Source organism: Boleophthalmus pectinirostris, unplaced genomic scaffold (assembly GCF_026225935.1).
Source record: "Boleophthalmus pectinirostris isolate CB_2022bp ecotype Guang Dong unplaced genomic scaffold, ASM2622593v1 HiC_scaffold_9, whole genome shotgun sequence".
Lineage (NCBI taxonomy): Eukaryota > Metazoa > Chordata > Actinopteri > Gobiiformes > Gobiidae > Boleophthalmus > Boleophthalmus pectinirostris.
The window spans coordinates 35,948,507-35,974,989 of record NW_026571541.1 but is presented as its reverse complement, the minus strand read 5'-3'; the positions used below and the strand labels follow the sequence as shown (position 1 = coordinate 35,974,989).

Genomic DNA, 26,483 nt, shown 5'->3' with positions numbered 1-26,483 from the left:
AGTATATTGTAATGTAGTGTAGTATATTATAGTTTACTGTAGTGTGTATTGCAGTATATTGTAGTGTATATTATAGTGTATTATAGTATACTGCAGTATATTGTTATATATAGTAGTGTGTATTGTGTTGTATATTTCCTTACCCAGTGTGTTTGGTGATTGTGCCCAGGATCATGGGCTGTTTGATATTATTTAGTGCAGTATATTGTATTATAGGTGTGTATAATATAATATAAGTATATTGTAGTATATTGTAGTGTATTATAGTATTGTAGTATTTTGTAGTATTTTGTAGTAGTGTATTGTGTATTGTATATTGTAGTGTATATTGTAGTGTATTATAGTGTATTGTAGTATACTGTAGTATTTTGTATAGTATTATAGTATATTGTAGTGTATTATAGTATATTGTAGTATATAGTGTATAGTGTATTATAGCGTATATAGTATATTGTAGTATTTTGTGTAGTATTTTGTAGTATTTTGTAGTACTCTGTTGAGTATTGTGTTGTATATTTCCTTACCCGGTGCGTTTGGTGATGGTGCCGAGGGTCATGGGCTGTTTGATCTGTGCCAGGGGCAGGACCACGGTGAGGCTGGGCAGGGGCGACACGCGCGGGTTCCCCATGCTGTTGTTGGACAGATTATTGTACGAGTCCTGACTGCTCAGTTTCCCTGAAACACAAACGCACAAAAACACAAACAAACACACAAACACGAGTCATTAGAGTCTTAAAAAACATGAAAAACAGAATCAATTCATTTTAAACATTTGCAGAGGTCCAAAGTTACTCCTCATTCACCTGAGACCAGAATGTTACAGTAACAACAATTATCATGCTAATGTGCACTTCCTGATTCTCTGACAATAAAACGTTTCATAATTAGATGCAGACAGTTAAGAAAATAGGGCCAAATAACGTAAGACGACTCTTCTTACTGCTTCTTTTCATTCATTTCTTGTACGTTTAATATTAGACATGGTTAAAGTATTTTTAAAATTTATGAATGAAATAAACAAACAAATAAATAAACAAATAAATAACAATTCACAGTACAAAGGAAAGTAAAAAAGTAAAAGGCCTTCAGTATCGTCCCTAAAGACAAAAACATTCATCAGTTTATGTTTCTTTAGCTCCCATTTAGTCAAAACTAAAAACAAAAAAAAAAACAAAAAAAAAAGATAAATGTTTCTTATCCAAATATGATTTTCCATTATTCATATTCTTCTTAGTTGCAAATATTTTTTATTATTCTTTTTAGTAATGTTTTGGGAAGCAATTTTATCAATATTCTTTGCTCATAATTTCCAAAATAATGCGTCTAACAATTTTATTTAATTTCCCTTCACAAGAATTTGACGGTTTTGCCAATTTTTGTAACAATATTATTTTAGTTTAGTTTATTTTTTCTTATTTTGAGAGACATTTTGGAGTCAGTTTTATCTAATTTTCACTGATAAAGTTTCCAAAAGTGAAAAGACGGATGTACGAATATTGTTGTTTGCGTTTTTTATTTATTTTTTCTTATTTTGAGCAACATTTTGGCATCAAACTAATTTTCACTGATAACGCTTCCAAAAGTCTGTGTATCCGTGTGTCATTAATTCATTTGTTTTTCAAAATAAAACCAAAAATAAGAAAATTAAAAAATCTACAGTTTTTTTTTTTCATTATTTGTCTCCAAAACCAAAATGAAAAAAAACAGATAATGATTAATTTTTTCAGTTTTTGATTTTGTGTTTAAATGAAAAAAAAAAAAAAGATAACGACCATTTCCCGTTTACTGTGACTGTGATGCCGAACTTTTGCGCTGCATACGGACTGAACCAGGACTGATCCAGGACCAGGACCAGAGCGGGACCAGACTGAGACTGAGACCAGACTGGGACCAGAGCGGGACTGAGACCCAGACCAGACCAGGACCAGACGAAGACTAGACCGAGACTAAGATCAGAAATGAGACCGGGACCAGACCTAGATTGAGACCGAGACCAGACCAGGACCAGGCCGGGACCAGGCCGAGACTGAGACCAAGACCACACCAGGACCAGGCTGAGACCAGACCGGGACTGAGACCAAGACCAGGCCAGGACCAGACCGGGACTGAGACCAAGACCAGGCCGGGACCAGACCAGGACTGAGACCGAGACCAGGCCGGGACTGAGACTGAGACCAGACCGGGACCAGACAGGGACCAGATCGGAGGCTCAGACCCCACGGCAGGGCCAGAGCTCGAAGCTGAGGCTCGGAGTCAAAGCTCGGCGTCTACTCTGGTCCCGGTCTGGTCCCGGTCTGGTCCCGGTCTGGTCCCGGTCTGGTTCCGGTCTGGTTCCGGTCTGGTCATGCACCTGGATCAGTCCTGGTTCAGTCCGGCATCACAGTCACGGAGTCACATAAACGGGAAACGGTCGTTATCCGTTTTTTTTTTTTTTCTTTCCATTTTTCATTTAAACACAAAATCAAAAACTGAAAAAACTAATCATTATCTGTTTTTTATTTTTATTTTTATTTTGGAGACTTATTATTTTGGTTTTATTTTGAAAAACAAATGAACGAATGACACACGGATTATTGTTGTTATAGTGTGAAGGGAATTTGACGGATGAACGAATATTTACAACAACAATTTTCGTGTATAATCTGTTCTAATTGCCTTTTTATTTTTTTAAATTTTGAGTATTTTCTTGGGGTAGAATTTTAACAACCATCTTCTCTGATAATTGCCCAAAGAGCTCGTAACAAAAGGAGACTCTTAAATGCTTTTACAAGGTCTTAAAAAAACAACAAACCCCACAAGGCCACAGGAAGCTTTCGAGCGAGACGAGGGAAAAGTCAATACACGCGACGACGACGGGAGGCTAAATGCTAACATGCTAAGTGCGCGAGTTTAAAAATGCATTATTCAGGCCCGCGCGGCGACTCTTTACAAATGCTAATCGGGACTGCTCTTTTTCAATAGAGGCTCGGGCCGCGCTTTGACCACGAGCGAACCGTGTCCAAGCGATTACAAGCCCGGCTACAAAAGTGAAGCATTAGCGACGCATTAGCGAAACATACGCTAAGCTCAGAGCTAACAGACGTGCGCACGTTTCTATTGAGCCGTAATGTGGGCTGAAATATGCTAACGGGAAGCGGCGCGAAGAGCTAATGCTAATGGATTAAATTAAAAAGAACAAGAGGATAATAATAATAATAATATGGACATTAAAAAAACATGGCACTGGGGTTCATTGCGTTTTAAATAATCAATGTAATAAAGATTAAAGGAATTAATTTTAAATAATAAAGTAACAGAGAGAAAAATCCGGAATTTTACCAGCAAAATGTGAGATTTATTACGATTTATTATATTTTATTAGGATTTTTTTTAGGGCATTAGGACAATTGATGCGCAAAGTTCTCATTCTTAAATTATAAAATTAATAAAGGAATACATTTTAAGTAATAAAGAGTACATACACTGGAAAAAAAAACAATATCTAGGTAATTTATAATAACTTAAATTAAGAATATTTGACTTTATTTGAGTCAATTCAACTTGACAAGTAAAATTATCGACCAATGGAATAAGAGTTTTTTTCTTAATTCAAGTAACATTCGATTTTGTGTCTTATTTTAAGTGCAACAAGTTGTTGTTTTACTTATTTTAAGTGTAGTAATGTGTGATTTTTATAGTTTAAATACTATAGAGAAAAATCTGAGAGAGAGAAAGTCTTACTTACTGCAAATTGTGAGATTTACCTGTATTTTCGCTCAAAAGCCTCTAACCCCATCAAAAAACAACTGTGCGCCCCACAATTACAAAATACGATTTATTACGTTTTATTAGGATTTTTTAGGACATTAGGACAATTGATGTGCAAAGTTCTCATTCTTTTATAAGTAATAAAGTAGTAAAACTAATAAAGGAAAACACTTTAAGTAATAAAGAGCACATACAGTGTAAATAAAATAAAATAAAAATCTAGATAACTTATAATAACTTAAATTAAGAGCATTTGACTTTATTTGAGTCGATTCAACTTGACAAATAAAATTATCGACCAATGGAATAAGAGTGTTTTTCTTAATTCAAGCAAAATTCAATTTTATGTCTTATTTTTAGAGCAAAAAGTTGTTGTTTTACTTATTTTAAGTGTAGTAATGTGGATTTTTATAGTTTACATACTACAGAGAAAAATCCCACACACCGTCTTACAAATTGTGAGATTTACTGTATTTTCTGGGCTATTAGACGCGCTTCTAAGCCTCTAACCCCATCAAAAAACAACTGTGCGCCACAATCCAGAGCGCCCATACTACAATATAATAAAATATACTACAGCACACTATAATACACTACAATACACTATAAAATATTATTTATTATATTTTATTATAAGACACATCTATAATACAATATACTGCACTAAATTAGATCAAACAGCCCATGACCCTGGGCACCATCACCACAAAACACTGGGTAAGGAAATATTCACTACATTATACAACAATATACTACAATATATTATAATATACAACAATATACTACAATATATTATAATATACTACAATATACTACAATATACCATAATTTCCGGACTATTAGACGCGCTCTTAAGCCTCCAACCGCATCAAAAAACGATCATGCCCCACAATCCAGAGCCCTACACACGAATCCACTCGGGTGTCCCAGTACGACTTCAGTAAACTACAAAGCCACAAACACACACGGAGCAGACAGCGACCGCACAGCGACACACACCCACAGACACTCATCACTCCACGCCGACGAGGAACGGAACGGAGGAACGAACCGAAAAAGCGAGCGCGACGTGACGCTTCTAGACACGACTGAACAACCGAGTCACCGCGAACACGCCGACAATCCAGCGACAGACACACCCTCCCTACACGCCACAACTGAACAAAGCCCAGAGTCACCGTGAACGAACAAACAAACAAAACCACTCACCCATCACACTGTTGGGTTTCATTTAAAGTCCAGCGCGGTTTATTTGTGAAAAAAGTTCAACAATAGATCATTTAATTTAACCATTATAATCCAGAGCGACTAATAGTGCAGAAAATACAGTACACGTCTATATATACACAATGGATCTTAAAATATAGCCCATGTCCAGCCCAATCAAAAAAGAGAGAGACCTCATGATATAACAAATACCTACAAAAAGATGCTAAGATTAAAATCATCGAGTGCAAACTGACCAAATAATAAAACTACTACTACTACGTCACTGGAGAGTCGTCCCTGATTGGTTGACATGTTGATGCCAGATTCTTGTTCCACAAAATCGCACGTAGACTTTGCGATTAAACTAAACGCAGCTTTAGATTTGTTACGATACATCAAGATCATTCTAAAGCTTTTCAGGAACGATTCAATTTTGTTTTTTAGTATCGATACACAATCCATGTATCGTTCGTTCATTTGTTTTTTCAAAGTAAAACCAAAAATAAGAAAATGAAAAAACAACAGTTTTCTTCATTATCTGACTCCAAAACAAAACAAAACAAGAAACAAAACAAACAAAAAACAAACAAACAAAAAAAAAAAGGATAATGATTAGTTTTTTCAGTTTCCAATTTTGTGTTTAAATGAAAAATGGAAAAAAAAAACTCATAACAGAAATTTCCCGTTAACGTGTCTTAAACTGAGATGCCGGATTGAACCAGGACTAAACCAGGACTAAACCAGGACTAAACCAGGACTAAACCAGGACTAAACCAGGACTAAACCAGGACTAAACCAGGACTAAACCAGGACTAAACCAGGTCTAAACCAGGACTAAACCAGGACTAAACCAGGACTAACCAGGACTAAACCAGGACTAAACCAGGACTAAACCAGGACTAAACCAGGACTAAACCAGGACTAAACCAGACTAAACCAGGACTAAACCAGGACTAAACCAGGACTAAACCAGGACTAAACCAGGACTAAACCAGGACTGAACCAGGACTAAACCAGGACTAAACCAGGACTAAACCAGGACTAAACCAGGACTAAACCAGGATTAAACCAGGACTGAACCAGGACTAAACCAGGACTAAACCAGGTCTAAACCAGGACTAAACCAGGACTAAACCAGGACTAAACCAGGACTGAACCAGGACTAAACCAGGTCTAAACCAGGACTAAACCAGGACTAAACCAGGACTGAACCAGGACTAAACCAGGACTAAACCAGGACTGAACCAGGATTAAACCAGGACTAAACCAGGACTGAACCAGGACTGAACCAGGATTAAACTGTTTTTAATCCTGCTCTGGTCCCGGTCTGGTCCCATCTGGTCCCGGTCTCAGGTCCCGTCCTCAGTCCTGCTCTCAGCCCTGGTCTGGTTCTGGTCTCAGTCCTGGTCTCAATCACGGTCTTGTCTTGGTCTGGTCCTGATCTAAGTCTTGATCTCAGCCCCCGTCTGGTTCCTGTCTGGTCCCGGACCTGGTTCAGTCCTGGTTCAGTCCTGGTTCAGTCCTGGTTCAGTCCGGCTGAACTGTAAACGTCCTTTATCCGTTTTTTCAATTTTTAATTTAAACCCAAAAACGAAAACTGAAAAAAACGAATCATTATCTGTTTCCTCATTTTGGTTTTGGAGACAAATAATGAAGCAAACCTTTTTAGTTTTTTCCGTTTCCTTATTTTTCATTTTATTTTGAAAAACGAATGAACGAGCGACACACAGATCTGACACTCGCTCAAATCTAGTTTCAGTTTTCGTATCGATTCTTGTCTGATTCCCGACAGTTTCGACCTCGTGTAAAAAACTCTAGAGCCGTGATTTACTTTTCGTCTTTTTTTCTTCGAGCTTCGGGAAACCCCTTAAGCCTGATTTGGGGCCCCCTCTCTTTCTCTCTTTCTCTCTTTCTCTTTTTCTCTCCGAGGCCCGAAGCATTGATTAAAATAACCAGCTCAAGATGCGTCGGGGCCTGTAACGGCGCACGCCCGGCCTAATCACGGCCAATCAGCCTCTCCCGCGCGCTCTGTACCTTCGCTCCGTTCAGTTCTCCGCGCGGCGAAATTAGCTGGAAAACGCAATCAGACGTGAACGGGGCGGACGGACACGGCGGCTACTTTTACGGTGGAAAAAGGGAGATGGAATTGCAGGGACGTTTGATTTTTAAGGTTAAAGTTGCACCCAGAATGTGTCGCCTGTCAAACACGAGAAGCGGAGTCGAGCGAAGGCGTGCGCTGTTTAAATGGAACACAGCGGAGCGTGGAAATCTCAATGCGACGTGACAGGGAAGTTGATTCTCGGGGAAAGAAAAGAGATGGAATTCAAAAAGGAGGGAAAGAAAAAGAAAAAAAAGAAAAAGAAGAGTTATTTCTACTGTATTAAAGGTTTCGTGTTACGTTCCCTCGTCGAAAACAGAGCCGGAGTTGTGTTTTGTTTCGTTCGAACATGTTTGAGTCACTTTATTTTTAGTCCGTGAGCTCAAAATGTTCAGTTCCACCTTGTGATGTCATAAAAACAGGGTTCCCACTCTTTTTCACTGACAAAATTTAAAACATTTATTATCTATCGCTCGTTCTGAGATGTGTAATTTTAGTCTAGACCACAGGTGTCAAACACAGACCTTTAATCTGGCCCTCGGATGATTTTCTACTACAATATTTTAATTGTATTTTCTATTAAAACCGTGTTAATTTTCTGTGGTGTTTATCACAGCAGCGTCTCCAGCGTCTCTGTACGTGGCCCCTCCCACCAGAGCAGCACAAATGAAGACTTGTCTCTTTCCAAACGCTCTTAAAGGACGATCGTTTTGACTGTTGACCGTGACACCCTCATCAGAAAAATGTCCAACATGAGAAAAGTGGAGCCGAGTGCAGGATTTTACAACAAAAAATTGTATAAACAACTTATTCCTGTTTATACAAGTTCAAGTTAAAACATTGTGTTGAAATTGCATTTTTCTTAAAGTTTCAGGTTGTTCATAATATTATAATATTTTGCAAAAGAAAGAGTTCATCAATTAAAAAAGATTTCTGTAATAGATTTGTGTTTCTCTGCACAAATATTTGAACTTATTGTTATTTTTGGGGTTTATATGACATGAGTTTTCTGATCCGGCCCACTTTGGGATCAAAGTCGGTTGGATACGACCCCCGGACCAAAATGAGTTTGACACCCCTGATCTAGAGGTCGTTTATTTTTAGATAACTTCTCAAGTACCGTATTTTCCGCATTATAGGACACACTTAAAAGTCTTTAATTTAATCAAAAACAACTGCGTGCCAGAGCGCCTTATATATGAATTTGTTCCAGTGTCTTAGTACGACTTTAGTAAACTACAAAGCCACAACACTAATACATACTGTGATTCCTTTTAATATCAATGATTTTTCTACTCATGATTAATATTTCATTATTATTATTATTATGATTACACTGTATGTTGACTGTCTTTGTTTTTTTTAATTAGAGGGTTTTGAGTGCATTGTTTCTTTACGACCTGTCACCCTGAGCTCTCATTCTGTTTGCCTGTTTGACGAAGGCCTAGTGCCGAAAAGTTGCACGGTTTGTCCCAATAAATCTCACAATTTGCAAGTAAGACAGTGTGCAGGATTTTTCTCTATGTTCTCTCCTCCGACGCACCCATCTCTAGTAACTGATGCGTCAAGATCTCAATCTTTAATATCAAAACGCACCTGTCAAGAGACACGCTCACAACGCCCACTTTAAACTCAAGGCGTTTATAAAGTGAAAGTCCGAGCTGCGTACGAACACACATTCACCAAGTTCAGAGTTACTGTGAAGGCGTTAAATAAAGATTTATCGAACTGTTGTGTTTCGTTTAAAGTCCGGTGTGGTTTATATGTGAAAAAAGTTCAAAAATAGACCATTCAGCGACAGTGCGCCTTATAATCCAGTGCGCCCTATAGTGCAGAAAATACGGTAAAATGATCTCACTACACGGACAGATAATTTCACTCATTTTAAGTCATTTTTTTATAGATTTAAGTGTTTATATCTTAAATTTTGGCCAAGATTTTATTGCAATGTGCTATAATCAGGGTTCCCACTCTTTTACTCTTCTCTTTTTCGCTGACGAAATTTCAAAACTTTTCCAGGACTTTTTCACGACATCTTGTTTTCAGATTTATTTCTGCTTACTCATTCTGAGATGCTTCATTTTAGTCTAGAGGTCGTTTATTTTAAGAGAACTTGTCAAGTCAAATGATCTTGCTGCATGGACAGATAATGTCACTACTTTTACGTCATTTTCTGATAGATTTAATTGTGAATTTTCCATGACTTTACAGCGCCTACATGTTTACAGTTGATCAGACTTTTAGGGCTAAATATGAAATATTAACTCTTTCCATTCACCTTATGGTTTGGGATTATAGTTTTTTAACATTTAAAATCCTGTCAGTGCATTTATTGTCGTCTCTTTTAAACAGAAGGCACAGACGTTCAGAAATAATCAGAATAGTCTCATGAGAACTTAACAGAACGCTGGAGTTGAGTGAAAGAGATACTAAAATTCCATGACTTTTCCAGGCCTGGAAAATTACTTTTTTTTTTCAATAACTTTTCCAGGATTTCCAAGACTGTGAGAAGCCTGTCAAATGGTAGTTTTCAAGTTTACAGCTCCTTTCAAATAAAATAAAATAAAAATAAAAAATACAAATACAAATACAAAAAAAAAAAAATTAAATAAATAAATAAATACATAAATACATACATACATACATACATTTTTTTCTGAATTTCTTTTTTCTTTTTTTTAATGAAAAATATGTGAAGAGTGTGTCGATGATGGGTTAAAAAAAAAAAAAAGAAAAGAAAATACTTTTAATATAGGAATCAGATTTTATGTATTGAAAATATATTTGAATTTAAAAAAAAAAAAAAAAAGAACAAACACAAAACAATAAAAAAAAAAAAAAAAAAAAGACCAAATATTTACCAAAAATTATGGTGCACTTTTTATACACTTCATTACGTTACGTGATTTAGAAAAATATATATGATTATGATTATAATAAAATTTTTATTTAATTGTTTTATTTTTATTTTATTTATTTATTTTATTTTCAAGTTTATGAATCTAAATTTTCTTTTAGACTCTATTTTATGATCCAGTACAAACATGGCGTCCTTCTATACGAAAACACACTGTTCTCTAATCTCAACTCAAAAAGCCATGCAGATATTTACATTATTTATGATTTCATTCAAATAATATGTTTTTTTGTTAGTTAGTTTGTTTGTTTGTTTTTAAGTTGGTGCATTTTTATTATTTTCTTTTAGTCTCTCGTATACATTTTGTTACATATATAATTTATTTTTATAATACAGTACAAACATGGCGTCCTACATGGAAATACATGGTTAAATCTGTATTGTTTCTCATTCTGTTAAAATATTATGATTTTTATTAATTTTTTTGTTAAAGTTTGTGCATTTTTTTTCTCTTTTAGTCTCTTGTGTTAATGTTTTAGTAGAGCAAAGACCCGGAGCGACTTGTATTTGAAAAAAGCTTTGTTACATTTGTATAGAAAATCCCTGCAAATATTAGGACAGGCCTAAACTTGAACCGCGCACAAGCCGCACATGTCAGAGAGCAACTTCCCCCGTACGAGCTCCACAAAGCCGCACAATGGGACGGCAACAGTAACTACGGGCACAAACATCGCCCCGAAAATCCCCAACTGTGGCTTTAGTACAAACGTCTTTTCAAAACGTCCACAAAGGCTGCGGAAAATCGCCATTGAAATCCCGTTCAAAGAGGCAAAAAATTCCAAGTTCAAGTGCGGCGAGGGCAGAAAGGGCTTAATGGGTGATTGGCAGCGGGGGGGGGGGGAACGGAGAGAATGGGAGCGGAGGAGAGGAAATAGTAGATAAAAGGGTTTAAGATGGAGGGAGGAGGCGGAGGAGGAGGAGGAGAGATTATTTGGGGGGGAATTCGAGTGTTTTGGGTCCAATCATTTAGATCGTTAGCAAAAAGCAAGTGGGGTTTGTGCGGAGCTAAAAGGCCCCGCGGACGAGACGAGAGAGAGAACAATGCAACCTGACCTTCGACGAAAAGAGAGACGGAGAGAGAGAGGGAGAGAAGAGGGAGAGAAAGAGAGAGGGTGAAGAGAGAGAGGGGGACGCTATCACTGACATGTCTAAAAGGCCCCAGTCTGGACCTAAGAAAGGAGAAGGAGAGAGATGGAGAGAGAGAAAGGAGGGAGAGAAAGAGAGGAAGAGGGAAAAGAGAGAGAGAGAGAGAGAAAGAGGGGGAAGAGAGAGAGAGGAGGGAAAGAAAGGGGGTGGAAAGAGAGAGAGGCCCAAGTCTGGACCTAAGAAAGGACAGGTAGAGAGAGACGGAGAGAGAGAGGAGGAAGAGAAAGAGGGGGGAAAGAGACACAGAGAGAGAGAGACAGAAGAGAGGGAGAAGAGAAGAGAGAGAGAGAGAGGGAGATAAAGAGGGTGAAGAGAGAGAGGGGGGACGCTATCACTGACATGTCTAAAAGGCCCCAGTCTGGGTCTAGGAAAGGAGAAGGAGAGAGATGGAGAGAGAGAAAGGAGGGAGAGAAAGAGAGCGAAGAGGGAAAAGAGAGAGAGAAAGAGGGGGGAAAAGAGACAGAGAAAGAGAAAGAGGGGGAAAGAAAGAGGGGAGAAAGAGAGAGAGGCCCAAGTCTGGAGCTAAACAAGGACAGATAGAGAGAGACGGAGAGAGAGAGGAGGAAGAGAAAGAGGGGGAAGAGAGAGAGAAATAGAGAGAGGGCAGGGAGAGAAAGAGAGAGAGACAGAGAGAGACAGGAAAGGTTTTACTAAAATGTCTAAAAGGCCCAAGTCTGGACCTAAGAAAGGAGAAGGAGAGAGATGGAGAGAGAGAAAGGAGGGAGAGAAAGAGAGGAAGAGGGAAAAGAGAGAGAGAGAGAGAGAGAGAAAAGAGGGGGAAGAGAGAGAGAGGAGGGAAAGAAAGGGGGTGGAAAGAGAGAGAGGCCCAAGTCTGGACCTAAGAAAGGACAGGTAGAGAGAGACGGAGAGAGAAGAGGAGGAAGAGAAAGAGGGGGGAAAGAGACACAGAGAGAGAGAGAGAGACAAAGAGGGGGAAGAGAGAGAGAGAGAGGAGGGAGATAAAGAGGGTGAAGAGAGAGAGGGGGACGCTATCACTGACATGTCTAAAAGGCCCCAGTCTGGGTCTAGGAAAGGAGAAGGAGAAGGAGAGAAATGGGGGGAAAGAGAAAGAGAGAGAGAGAGAAGAGGGAAAGAAAGAGGGGCAAGGAGAGAGAGAGGTGGGAGAGAAAGAGAGACAGGAAGAAGGAAGGGAAAGAGAGAGAGACAGGGGGGGGGGCAAGTCTGGACCTACGTAAGGACAGGTAGAGAGAGACGAGAGAGAGAGAGAGGAGGGAGAGGAAGAGGGGGAAGAGAGAGAGAAATAGAGAGAGGGGAGGGAGAGAAAGAGAGAGAGACAGAGAGAGACAGGAAAGGTTTTACTAAAATGTCTAAAAGGCCCAAGTCTGGACCTAAGAAAGGAGAAGGAGAGAGAGAGAGAGAGAAAGGAGGGAGAGAAAGAGAGGAAGAGGGAAAAGAGAGAGAGAGAGAGAGAAAGAGGGGGAAGAGAGAGAGAGGAGGGAAAGAAAGGGGGTGGAAAGAGAGAGAGGCCCAAGTCTGGAGCTAAGAAAGGACAGGTAGAGAGAGACGGAGAGAGAGAGGAGGAAGAGAAAGAGGGGGGAAAGAGACACAGAGAGAGAGAGAGACAAAGAGGGGGAAGAGAGAGAGAGAGGAGGGAGATAAAGAGGGTGAGAGAGAGAGAGGGGGACGCTATCACTGACATGTCTAAAAGGCCCCGGTCTGGGTCTAAGGAAAGGAGAAGGAGAGAGATGGAGAGAGAAATGGGGGAGAGACAGAGAGAGAGAGAGAGAGAGGGAAAGAAAGAGGGGCAAGGAGAGAGAGAGGTGGGAGAGAAAGAGAGACAGAAGAAGGAAGGGAAAGAGAGAGAGAGACAGGAGGGGGGGGGCAAGTCTGGACCTACGTAAGGACAGGTAGAGAGAGACGAGAGAGAGAGAGAGGAGGGAGAGGAAGAGGGGGAAGAGAGAGAGAAATAGAGAGAGGGAGGGAAGGAAGAGAAGAGAGAGAGAGACAGGAAAGGTTTTACTAAAATGTCTAAAAGGCCCCAGTCTGGGTCTAGCAAAGGAGAAGGAGAGAGATGGAGAGAGAGAAAGGAGGGAGAGAAAGAGAGGGAAGAGGGAAAAGAGAGAGAGAAGAGAGAAGAGAAAGAGAAGAGAGAGAGAGGAGAAAAAGGGGTGAAAGAGAGAGAGGCCCAAGTCTGGAGCTAAACAAGGACAGGTAGAGAGAGAGAGAGAGAGAGGAGGAGGAAGAGAAAGAGAGGGAGAGAGAGAGAGAGACAAAGAGGGGGAAGAGAGAGAGAGAGGAGGGAGATAAAGAGGGTGAAGAGAGAGAGGGGGACGCTATCACTGACATGTCTAAAAGGCCCCAGTCTGGGTCTAGGAAAGGAGAAGGAGAGAGATGGAGAGAATGGGGGGAAAGAGACAGAGAGAGAGAGAGAGAGAAGAGGGAAAGAAAGAGGGGCAAGGAGAGAGAGAGAGAGAAAGAGAGACAGAAGGAAGGAAGGGAAGAGAGAGAGACAGGAGGGGGGGCAAGTCTGGACCTACGTAAAGACAGGAGAGAGAGAGAGAGAGGAGAGAGAAGAGGGGGAGAGAGAGAGAAATAGGAGAGGGGGGAGGGAGAGAAAAGAGAGAGAAGAGAGAGACAGGAAAGGTTTTTACTAAAATGTCTAAAGCCAAGAGCGAGAGGACCTTAAAGAAAGAGAGAGAGAGAAGAGAAGAAAGGAAGAAAAAGAGGAAGAATGTCTTTTAGTCAGACTGACAAATGTCAGGAGAAGAGAGAGGAAGAGAGGAAGAGAGAGAAGAGGGGGAGAGAGAGAGAGAGAAGGAGGGGAAGAGAAAGAGAGAAACAGAGAGAAAGTATTACTAAAATGTCTAAAAAGCCAAACTTTGAGACCTAAGTGAGAGAACAATGCAACCTGACCTTCAACGAAAAGAGAAAGAGGAGAGAGAGAGAGAGAGAGAGAGAGAGGGATGCAATCACTAACATGTCTAGAAGGCCCAACTTTGAACCTCTGCAAGGAGAGAGAGATGGAGAGAGAAGGAGAGAGGGAGAGGGAGAAAGACGTCTGATTTGGAAGGAAGGAGAGAAAGAAAAAGAGAGAGGGTGAAAAGAGAGAGAAAGCGGGGAATGCTACAATAACAGGCCCAGGTTTGGACCTAAGCAAGGAGAGAGAGAGAGACAGAGAGAGAGAGAGAGAGAGAGAGAGAGAGAGAGACAGAGAGGAGAGAGAGAGACAGAGAGAGAGAGAGAGAGAGAGAGAGAGAGAGAGAGTTTGGGAGGAGAGGGAGAAATAGACTTGGAACAAAGGGGAGAGAGGCAGAGAGAGAAACAGAGAAGGCGAGGAGAAAGAGGGGAGAGAAAGAAGAGAGACATAGGAAAGGTATTACTAAAATGTCAAAAAGGCCCCAGTTTGGACCTAAGCGAGAAGAGAGAGAGAGAGAGACGGAGAGAGGGTAAGGGAGAGAGAGAGAGAGAGAGAGGAAAGGTATAGAGAGAGAGAGGGAGAAAACAATTTGATTTGGAAGGAAGGGCAGAAAGAGAGGAGAGAGAGACAGAGGGAGGGAAAGGGAGAGAGAGCAGGAGAGAGGAAAGGTAAAACTAAAATGTCTAAAAGACCCAACTTCGGAGCAAAGCGAGAGAACAACCTGACCTTCACCAAAAAAAAAGAGAGAGAGACAAAGAGAGGAGGAAGAGAAAGAGAAAGAAGAGTCAGACTGGGGCCTTTTGGGGCCTGCTTCTCTCTCTCTTTCTCTCTCTTTCTCTCTATCCCCTTCCTTCCAAATCAAATCTTTTTCTCCCTCTCCTCCCTAGCTTCCTTCACCCTCTCAGGAGAAAGAGATTTGAGAGAGAGAGAGAGAGAGAGAGAGAGAGAGAGACAGAGAGAGAGAGAGAGAGAGAGGAAAGGAGAGGGAAAGAAAGAGAGAAACAGAGAGAAAGTACTACTAAAATGTCTATAAAAGGCCCAACTTTGGACCTAAGCGAGGGAACAACACAACCTGACCTTCACCGAAAAGAGAGAGAGAGAAAGAGAGAAAAGAGAGAGAGAGAAAGAGAGAGAGAAAAGAGAGAGAGAGAGAAGAGAGAGAGAGAGAGAGAGGAAAGGTATGGCTAAAATGTCTAAAGGGCCTCACTCCGGACCTATAAGTGGGCCAACAATGCAACCTGACCTTCACTGAAAAGAGAGAGGAAGGAGAGAGAGAAAGAGAGGATGAAGAGAGAGAGAGAGAGAGTGATTAGAGGGAGAGAGAGAGAGAAGAGGAAAGAGAGGGAGAGGAAGTTATTACCGAAATGTTCTGAAAGGCCCCACTCGAGAGCTAATTGAGGGAACAATGCAACCTGACAATCACTGAAAAGAAAGAGGGAAAGGAGACGGAGAGAGAGAGAGAGAGAGAGAGAGAGAGAGAGAGAAAAGGAAAGCAGAGGGAGGGATAACGAAAAAATAAATAAATACAAAAGGTTAAGGAAGTAACAAAAATGTCCAGGACTGAATCCAAAAGGCCCAAAACAACGGAGAATCACAACGAGACTGAAGATGAAAATGTAGAGTTTGGAGAGAGAAAAGAAAGAAAAAGAAAGAAAAGAAAGAGAGAGGGAGGAAGAAAAGGAGGAGAAAAATAAATAACGAAGAAACTATTAAGAGTATACTGCAGTACAGGGGGATGAGAGGAGGAGGGGAGGGGATAGAGAGAGAGGAAGAGAATGAAAGTAAAACAAGAAGAAAGAGACAGACCGAGAGAAAGAGTTAAACAATGAGAGAGAGAGAGAACAAGAGAAAGAAAGAGTGAAAGAAAGAGAGAGAAATACGGAGAGAGTTATTAGAAAGTGAGGGAGAGAGAGAGAGGGAAGCTATTACTAAAAGCTGAGAGAGGAAAAGGAATAGAGAGAGACAAAAGAGAAAGGAAGAAAAAGAAAGAGATACAGAGAGAGAGAGAGAGAGAGAGAGAGAGAGAAAGAGGAGAAGCTATTACTAACAGGAGGAAAAAGAAGACAGACAGAGACAAAGAAAGAAGAGACAAGAGAAAAAGAAAGAAAGAAAGTGAAGAGACAAGACAGAGAGAAAGAGATGGACAGAGAGAAAGTTCTTAGAAAGAGGCAGAGGAGAGAGAGAGAGAGAGATTACTAAACGACGAGAAGAATGAGAGAGAAAGAGAGAGTGTAAATAAAGGAGGCTATTACTAAAAGTTGAGGAGAGGAAAAGGAATAGAGAGAGACAAAGAGAAGAGCAGAGAGAAAGAGAGAGAGAGGAGAAAGACAAAGAGAGAAACTTATTAGAAAGATGGAGGGAGAGAGTTATTACTAAAGAATGATAGAGTAGAGTGGAGAGAGAAAGAGAGAGAGAGAGAGAGAGGGAAGCAATTACTAAAATTTTGAGGAGAGGAAAAGGAATAGAGACAAAGAGGAGAAAGAGAGAGAGAGAAAGACAGAAAGAAAGAGTGATAGACAGAGAGAGTATTTACAAAGAGGTAGAGGGGAGAGAGAGATTACTAAACAAGAAAAGTGGAGAGAGAAAGAGAGAGAGGAGGGAAGCTATTACTAAAAGGAATAGAAGACAAAGAGAGAAGAGAGAGAAGAAAGAGAGAGAGAGAGAGAGAGAGAGAATGAGAGAGAGTTATTAGAAAGATGGAGAGAGAGAGTTATTACTAAAGAATGAGAAAGAGAGAAGCAGCTATTAATACAATTTTGAGGGGAGGAAAAACAATAGAGAGAAAGAGAGAGAGAGAGAAAGAAAGAGAAAGACAGAGAGAGAATTATTAGAAAGAGGTAGAGGGAGAAAGAGATTTCTAAACAATGAGAGAGAGAGATTTAGAAATGTACTAAAATTTGAGGGAAGAGAAAAGGAATAGAGAGACAAAGAGAGGGAGAAAGAGAGAAAGAAAGAAAAAAGAGAGAGACAGAGATAGTGAGAGAGAGAGAGAGTGACTAGAAGAGGGAGAGAGAGAGAGTTATTACTAAAGAATAATAGAGAGAAGAAACAAAAGAAGAGAGAAGAAATAAAAATGTTGAGGGAAAGGAAAGGAATAGAGACAAAGAGAGAGAAAGAGAGAGAAAGACAGAAAGAAAAAAGAGTATAGGACAGAGAGAAGTATTTACAAAGAGGTAGAGGGGAGAGAGAGATTACTAAACAATGAAAGAGAGAGAGGAGGGAAGCTATTACTAAAAAGGAATAGAGAGACAAAGAGAAGAGAGAGAGAAAGAAAGAGAGAAAGAGAGAGAGAAGAGAGAGAGAGAGAGTTATTAGAAAGATGGAGAGAGAAGAGAGGAAGAGAGAGAGAGAGAGAGAGAGAGAGAGAGAGAGAGAGAGAAAGGAAAGAGGAGGGATAACGAAAAAAAAAAAAATACAAAAGGTTAAGGAAGTAACAAAAATGTCCAGGACTGAATCCAAAAGGCCCAAAACAACGGAGAATCACAACGAGACTGAAGATGAAAATGTAGAGTTTTAGAGAGAAAAGAAAGAGAGAGAGAAAAGAAAGAGAGAGGGAGGAAGAAAAGGAGGAGAAAAATAAATAACGAAGAAACTATTAAGAGTATACTGCAGTACAGGGGGATGAGAGGAGGAGGGGAGGGGATAGAGAGAGAGGAAGAGAATGAAAGTAAAACAAGAAGAAAGAGACAGACCGAGAGAAAGAGTTAAACAATGAGAGAGAGAGAACAAGAGAAAGAAAGAGTGAAAGAAAGAGAGAGAAATACGGAGAGAGTTATTAGAAAGTGAGGGAGAGAGAGAGAGGGAAGCTATTACTAAAAGCTGAGGAGAGGAAAAGGAATAGAGAGAGACAAAGAGGGGAAGGAGAGAGAAAAAAGAAAGAAAAAAAAGAGTGAGATACAGAGAGAGAGAGAGAGAGAGAGAGAGAGAAAGAGGAAGCTATTACTAACAGGAGGAAAAAGAGACAAAGACAGGACAGAGACAAAGAGGAAGAGAGCAAGAGAAAAAGAAAGAAAGAAAGTGACAGAGACAAGACAGAGAGAAAGAGATGGACAGAGAGAAAGTTCTTAGAAAGAGGCAGAGGAGAGAGAGAGAGAGAGATTAGAGCTAAAGAGAGAGAGAGAGAGAGAGAGAGAGAGAAAGAGAGAGTGTAAATAAAGGAGAGCTATTACTAAAAGTTGAGGAGAGGAAAAGGAATAGAGAGAGACAAAGAGAAGAGCAGAGAGAAAGAGAGAGAGAGAGAGAAAGACAAAGAGAGAGAAAGCGAGAGAAACTTATTAGAAAGATGGAGGGAGGGAGAGAGTTATTACTACAGAAAGAGAGAGAGAAGCAGTTATTAATACAATTTTGAGAGGAGGAAAAGGAATAGAGACAAAGAGAGGAATAGAGAGAGAGAAAGAAAGAAAGAGTTTTTCAAAAGAGGTAGAGGGAGAAATAGAGTTATTAATAAACAATCAAAGAGAAAGAGAGAGGGGGAAGCTATTACTAAAATTTTGAGGAGAGGAAAAGGAATAGAGAGACAAAGAGGAGAGAGAGAGAAAGAAAGAAAAAGAGAGACAGAGAGAGATAACGAGAGAGAGTTATTAGAAAGAAGGAGAGAGAGAGTTATTACTAAAGAATGAGAGACAGAAGAAGCTATACTAAAATTTTGAGGCGGAGGAAAGGAATAGAGAGACAAAGAGAGGGAGAGAGAGAGAAAGACAGACAGAAAGAAAGAGTGATAGACAGAGAGAGTTATTACAAAGAGGTAGAGGGGAGAGAGAGATTACTAAACAATGAAAGAGAGAGAGGAGGGAAGCTATTACTAAAAGGAATAGAGACACAAAGAGAAGGAGAGAGAGAAAGAAAGAGAGAGAGAGAATGAGAGAGAGTTATTACTAAAGAATGAGAAAGAGAGAAGCAGCTATTAATACAATTTTGAGGGGAGGAAAAACAATAGAGAGAAAGAAAGAGAGAGAAAGACACAGAGAGAATTATTAGAAAGAGGTAGAGGGAGAAAGAGATTTCTAAACAATGAGAGAGAGAGATTTAGAAATTTACTAAAATTTGAGGCGGGGAAAAGGAATAGAGAGACAAAGAGAGGGAGAAAGAGAGAAAGAAAGAAAAAAGAGAGAGACAGAGATAGTTAGAGAGAGTGACTAGAAAGAGGGAGAGAGAGAGAGTTATTACTAAAGAATAATAGAGAGAAGAAACAAAAGAAGAGAGAAGAAATTAAAATGTTGAGGGAAAGGAAAGGAATAGAGACAAAGAGAGGGAAAGAGAGAGAGAGACAGAAAGAAAGAGTGATAGACAGAGAGAGTATTTACAAAGAGGTAGAGGGGAGAGAGAGATTACTAAACAATGAAAGAGAGAGAGGAGGGAAGCTATTACTAAAAGGAATAGAGAGACAAAGAGAAGGAGAGAGAGAAAAGAGAGAGAGAGAAGAGATAGAGAGAGAGAGAGAGAGTGACTAGAAAGAGGAGAGAGAGAGAGTTATTACTAAAGAATAATAGAGAGAAGAAACAAAAGAAGAGAGAAGAAATACAAATGTTGAGGGAAAGGAAAGGAATAGAGACAAAGAGAGGGAAAGAGAGAGAAAGAAAAGAGAAAGACAGAGAGAGTTTTTCGAAAGAGGCAGTGGGGAGAGAGAGAGTTAGAGAGTTACAACTAAACAATAGAGAGAGAAAAAGAGAAAAAAGGAAGCTATTACTAAAATATGGAGTGGAGAGAAACAGAGAGCGACAGAGAAACGAAGAGAGAAAGAAAGAGAGAAAAGAGAGAGAGAGAGAGATGTAGAGAGAGTTATTAGTAAAATGATGTGGATGTTTGTTTGTGAAGAGGAGGAGGCAGGACAGAGTCTAATGGAGCTGAAGAGACCAGACAAAAAGAACGGCCATTTTTAATTTGGTCCTGGTTAAATCCTGATCCTGTCGAGCTCCTCAGCCTCAGTTTAACAAAATAACATGATTCATTATTGTAAAGATGAACCTGGTCCATGTGAAGAGGCCCGTGTGTGCTCGGCCTATCGCAGCTTCTCTCTGTGTGAAGAGGCCCGTGTGTGCTCGGCCTATCGCAGCTTCTCTCTGTGTGAAGAGGCCCGTGTGTGCTCGGCCTATCGCAGCTTCTCTCTGTGTGAAGAGGCCCGTGTGTGCTCGGCCTATCGCAGCTTCTCTCTGTGTGAAAAGGCCCGTGTGTGCTCGGCCTATCGCAGCTTCTCTCTGTGTGAAGAGGCCCGTGTGTGCTCGGCCTATCACAGCTTCTCTCTGTGTGAAAGAGGCCCGTGTGTGCTCGGCCTATCGCAGCTTCTCTCTGTGTGAAGAGGCCCGTGTGTGTGCTCGGCCTATCGCTGCTTCTCTCTGTGTGAAGAGGCCCGTGTGTGCTCGGCCTATCGCAGCTTCTCTCTGTGTGAAGAGGCCCGTGTGTGCTCGGCCTATCGCTGCTTCTCTCTGTGTGAAGAGGCCCGTGTGTGCTCGGCCTATCGCAGCTTCTCTCTGTGTGAAAAGGCCCGTGTGCGCTCGGCCTATCGCAGCTTCTCTCTGTGTGAAGAGGCCCGTGTGTGCTCGGCCTATCGCAGCTTCTCTCTGTGTGAAAGAGGCCCGTGTGTGCTCGGCCTATCGCAGCTTCTCTCTGTGTGAAAAGGCCCGTGTGTGCTCGGCCTATCGCAGCTTCTCTCTGTGTGAAAAGGCCCGTGTGTGCTCGGCCTATCGCTGCTTCTCTCTGTGTGAAGAGGCCCGTGTGTGCTCGCCTATCGCAGCTTCTCTCTGTGTGAAGAGGCCCGTGTGTGCTCGGCCTATCGCAGCTTCTCTCTGTCGTGTGGTGCTCGGCCTATCGCAGCTTCTCTCTGTGTGAAGAGGCCCGTGTGTGCTCGGCCTATCGCAGCTTTCTCTCTGTGTGAAAAGGCCCGTGTGCGCTCGGCCTATCGCGGCTTCTCTCTGTGTGAAGAGGCCCGTGTGTGCTCGGCCCTATCGCGGCTTCTCTCTGTGTGAAGAGGCCCGTGTGTGCGCTCGGCCTATCGCGGCTTCTCTCTGTGTGAAGAGGCCCGTGTGTGCTCGGCCTATCGCAGCTTCTCTCTGTGTGAAGAGGCCCGTGTGTGCTCGGCCTATCCAGCTTCTTCTCTCTGTGTGAAGAGGCCCGTGTGTGCTCGGCCTATCGCAGCTTCTCTCTGTGTGAAGAGGCCCGTGTGTGCTCGGCCTATCGCAGCTTCTCTCTGTGTGAAAGAGGCCCGTGTGTGCTCGGCCTATCGCTGCTTCTCTCTGTGTGAAGAGGCTCACAGTTTAAGGCCTCGGTGCAATTAGAAGAGTCGGAAATATCAGTATCACCTCACAAAATCAAACTATTAAAACACGGCTCACGATACGATATTATCAGGATTTTATCAAAATATTTTCTTCATTATTTGTCTACAAAACCAAAATGAAAAAAAATACAATGATTTGTTTTTTCAGTTTAAATTTTGTGGTTAAATGAAAAATGGAAAAAAGGGACCAGGACTAAGACAAGACTAAGACCAGGACTAAGATCAGGACTAAGATCAGGACTAAGACCAGGACTAAGACCGGGACCAGGACTGAGACTGGGGCTGAGACCAGGACCAGACCAGGGCTGAGACTGAAACCAGGACCAGACAGGGACCGAGACCAGGACTTAGCCCGGGGCCAGACCAGGACTGAGACCGGCTGAGCCCGGAACCAGACCAGGGCTGAGACCAGGACCAGACCGGGACTGAGACTGAGACCGGGACCAGACCAGGATCGAGACCAGGATTTAAACCGGGGCAAGACCAGGACAGAGTCCTGGACCAGGACTGAGACCGAGGCTGAGACCGGGACCAGACCGGGGCAGAGAGTGGGACCAAACTGGGACTGAGACCGGGACCAGACTAGGATCGAGACCAGGATTTAGACTGGAGCCAGACCAGGACTGAGTCCGGGAGCAGGAGTCAGACCGGGACTGAAACTGGGACCAGACTAGGACTGAAAATGGTCCAGTCCTGGTTCAGTCTGTTTGTGGCACAAAACGTCCAGGGTCACAGTTTAAGTCACGTAAACAGGAAACAGTCGTTATCCTTTTTTTTCCATTTTTCATTTAAAAACTAAATTGAAAAACTGAAAAAAACTCATCATTATCTGTTTTTTCATTTTGGTTTTGGGGACAAATAATGAAGAAAATATCTGTTTATTTGTTTTCTTATTTTTGGTTTTATTTTGAAAAACAAATGACCGAATGATACACAGATTGACACTCACTGGGACTACAACTTTTTTTTTACATTTTCACTCATTTTTTGAATTATTTTTAGTTTTGTGTCCAGGACTAAACCAGAACTAAACCAGAACTAAACCAGGACTAAATAAAAAATGCTTGTATTTAATAACAGTGTATTGATCTCTACTTTTAAATTCTTGGATTTCATTTGAGTTCTGACAGTTTTAATCCATCCACGAGGCGACTCCCGGACAGCGACGACACGGGTCAGGCATCCACACGACCCCCGCGTGACCCCCGCGTGACCCCGCGTGACCCCGCCGCGACCCCTGCGTGACCCCGGCCAGAGCGGGTCACTGTCACGTTCCCCTGTCAAACGCAAAATGGACGCCCCAAAGTATCAGAGCGAACAGACGCCGATGACAGAAGGAATGTGAAGACAGGCATGTACCCGGATATAGTACACTGAAGAGAAGAAGAAGAAGAAGAAAGAAGAAGAAGAAGAGAAGAAGGAAGAGAGGAAGGACGAGAAGAGAGGAAGAGAGGAGAGAGAGAGGAGGAGAGGAGAGGCATGTACGAGACTAGAGTGAGAGAGAGAAGAAGAAGAAGAAGAGAGGGAGAGGAGGGAGAGGAAGAGAGGGAGAGGGAGGAGAGAGGAGGAGAGAGAGGAGGAGAGAGAGGAGGAGAGAGGAGGAGGAGAGAGGGAGGAGGAGGAGGAGAGGAGAGAGGGAGAGAGGAGGAGGAGGAGAGGAGGAGGAGAGAGAGAGAGAGAGAGAGAGGAGGAGAGGAGGAGAGGAGAGAGAGAGAGAGAGAGAGGAGAGGAGAGAGGAGAGGGAGGAAGAGAAAGGAGAAAGAGAGAGGAGAGAGGAGAGAAGGAGAGAGGAGAGGAGAGAGGAGGAGAAGAAGAGAGGAAGGGAAGAAGAGAGGAGAGAGAGGAGAGGCAATGTTTCCAGACTATGGTATACTGAAGAGAGGAAGAGGCGAGAGGAAGAGAGGAAGGAGGAGAGAAAGAAAAAAGGAAAAGAGAGGGACAAAGGAGAGGGAGAAGGGAAAGGAGAGAGAGAACAGGAGAATGAGAAGAGAGAGAGGAGGGAGGACAGACATGCAGCAAGCCTATATTATACTAAAAGAAGAGGGGGAGAAGAGGAGGAGAGGAACGGGAAAGGAAAGGGAGGGAGAGGGAGGAGGAGAGGGAGAGAGAAGAGAAGAGAGGAAAATTATACTGAAGGAAGAGAGAGGGGGAGGGAGAGAAAGAAAGAAGAGAGGACAGAGTGAGAGAGAGGGAGAGGAGAGGCAGAGAGAGGGAGAGGGGAAGAGAGGAGGGAGAGAGAGAGAGGAAGGCAAACGGAGAGAAGGGAAAGAGAAGAGAAGAGAGGAGAGAGGGAGAGAAAAAGAAAGAGAGAGAGAACGGGAGAAGGAGAAGAGAGGGAGACAGGCATGCTCCAAATCTATATTATACTAAAGGAAGAGAGGGAGAAAGGGAGGAGAGAAAAGAAAAAGGAAAGGGAGAGGAGGAGAAGAGAAGAGAGGAAAATTATACTGAAGGAAGAGAGAGAGGGAGAGAGAAAAGAGAGAGGGAGGACAGATTGAGGAGAGGTGGGAGAGAGGGAAGAAGAGAGGGAGGAGGAGAGAAAGAGAGAGAGAGGCATGCACCAAGTCTATGTTATACTGCAGGAGAAAGGAGGGAGAGAGAGAGAAAATGAAAGAGAGACGTCGTCCTGCAGAGCGACAGGGACAGAAGGACAAAGACAAGTGAAGATTTATCACCGACACGAACTCGATACACGACACTTTAAACAAGTGTCACACACACAGACACACGACTCAAACTACACCGAGACGACTCAAAAATACTAATACATAAATAAATAAAATAGTAAAATAAAACTAATAATAAAATAAATGAAAGCAAGTCCTCTCTAAAATAGAATAAAAATAAATAAGTAAGTAAATAAATAAATAGGAAGCAAGTTTGGGACCTCTGTAAAATAAAAATAAATGAATAAATAAATAAATAACAAAAAAAAAAAAAAAAAGGAAACAAGTTTGGGCAATCTGCAAAAAATAAAAAATAAAATTAAATAAATAAATAATTGGAAGGAACTTTGGGCTTTCTGTAAAATAATAAAAAAATTAAAAATAAAAAAAAATACATAAATAATTGGAAGCAACTTTGGACTTTCTGTAAAATAAAAACAAATAAACAAATAAATAAATAAATAAATGGAAGCAAGTTTGGGCTTTCTGTGAAATAAAAATAAATAAATAAATAATTAAAATTAAAAAAAAAACTGAAGCAAGTTTGGAACTTCTGTAAAATATAAACAATATATAAATAGACAAATAAATAGATAAAACATAAAATAAAATTTAAAAAATGGAAGCCAGTTTGGGCTTTCTGTAAAAAATAAATAAATTAGAAATGAATTTTAAAAGTGGACACATGTTTGGACTCTTGGTTTAAAATAAAAACAATAAAATAAAATAATAATAATACAAATTTTAAATAAAATGGGCATCCTGTTTGGGCCTTTAGCTCACACATTACACTTAAAAAAATACATTTAAAATTATGATTATTGTTATTTTTATTTAGTATCAGTACCTTTTATGATCGATTAGAATCTGATTTTCGATTATTTTGACAACAGTAGACATTTCTAAACACAAATCGTTGTCGTGTAAAGTGTAAAGTGTAACGTGCGTCGTATTATACTTTTATTATCCGTGTATAGTGCAGGAGAGGGATGAGCGCGGCACTTGTCGTGTTGTGATTTCCATAGACGGCGCTGAAGCAGACAGACAAACAAATGAAACACAAATAAAAAAAGAAGGACAGAAGGACAGAGAGAAAGAAAGAAGGAAAGAAAGAAGGAAAGAGGAAGGGAGTCTGTTTTTACACTAAACATTCAACGCAAAAAGGGCTAAATAAAAACACGTATAAAAGTGTTGGTCAGTGTTGGTCCGAGCAGACGACCTGGTGACACAATGTCAGGACTGGTCTAAAAATAAAAATAAAAACACTGGACTAAACTAGAACTAAACCAGGACTAAACTAGAATTAAAGCAGGTCTAAACTAGAACTAAACCAGATCTAAAATAGAACTAAACCTGGGCCAGTACGAGGTGAAACCAGTAATGGAAAAAGATTTAAAACCGAACTAAAGGACTAAGGACTAATCCGGGGCTAAACAAGGACTAAACAAGGACTAAACAAGAACTAAACCAGGGCTAAACAAGGACTAAACAGGGAATAAAAAAATGACTAAATCAGGACTAAAAAAAGGACTAATCAAGGATTAAACCAGGACTGAAAATGGTCTAAACCAGAACTAAACAAGGACTAAACAAGGACTAAACCAGGACTAAACCAGGACCAAACCAGGACCAAACCAGGACCAAACAAAGACTAAACAAGGACTAAACCAGATCTAAACAAGGACTAAACAAGGATTAAACAAGAACTAAACCAGGTCTAAACCAGGTCTAAACAAGGACTAAACAAGGACTAAACAAGGACTAAACCAGGACTAAACCAGGACTAAACCAGGACTAAACAAGGACCAAACAAGGACTAAACAAGGACTAAATCAGGACTAAACAAGGACTAAACAAGGACTAAACCAGGACCAAACAAGGTCTAAACCAGGTCTAAACCAGGTCTAATCCAGGACTAAACCAGGTCTAAACATTGTGTTCCAGGTCTGATTTGATTAATGTGAGGTGCGTGACGTTGGGCCTGACACATGACATCTCCAGGGAAAGAAGATCCATCAATGCAAATCTCCTGAGCTCCTCCGCAGAGTCACAAACGCCTCTCCTCTCCTCCTCCTCCTCTCCTCTCCTCCTCCTCCTCTTCTCCTCCTCTCCTCTCCTCCTCTCCTCCTCTCTCCTCCCTCCTCCTCCTCCTCCTCCTCCTCCTCCTCCTCCTCTCTCTCTCTCCTCTCCTCCTCCTCCTCCTCCTCCTCTCCTCTCCTCCTCCTCCTCCTCCTCTCTCTCCTCCTCCTCTCTCCTCCTCTCCTCCTCCTCCTCCTCCTCCTCCTCTCCTCTCTCCTCCTCCTCCTCCTCCTCCTCCTCCTCTCCTCCTCCTCTCCTCCTCCTCCCTCCTCCTCCTCCTCCTCTCCTCCTCTCCTCCTCTCCTCCTCCTCCTCTCTCCTCCTCCTCTCCTCTCCTCCTCCTCCTCCTCCTCCTCCTCTCTCCTCCTCTCCTCTCCTCCTCCTCTCTCTCCTCTCCTCCTCCTCCTCCTCCTCTCCTTCTCTCTCTGTCACATCCACTCTTTTTTTTCTTTCATCTTCTCTTCCGTTTAT

The 26,483-nt window shown here is 41.4% G+C and overlaps 1 protein-coding gene across 1 annotated transcript in view; it reads right to left on the bottom strand.

Annotated features, from left to right (window-relative positions):
• Positions 1–26,483, bottom strand: part of bcas3 (BCAS3 microtubule associated cell migration factor) — a 988,864-nt gene that overhangs the window by 659,323 nt on the left and 303,058 nt on the right. The window contains exon 16 of the mRNA XM_055166948.1: positions 525–675. Within this exon, the coding sequence (XP_055022923.1) occupies positions 525–675 (151 nt within the window). The remainder of the gene's footprint in view (positions 1–524; positions 676–26,483) is intronic.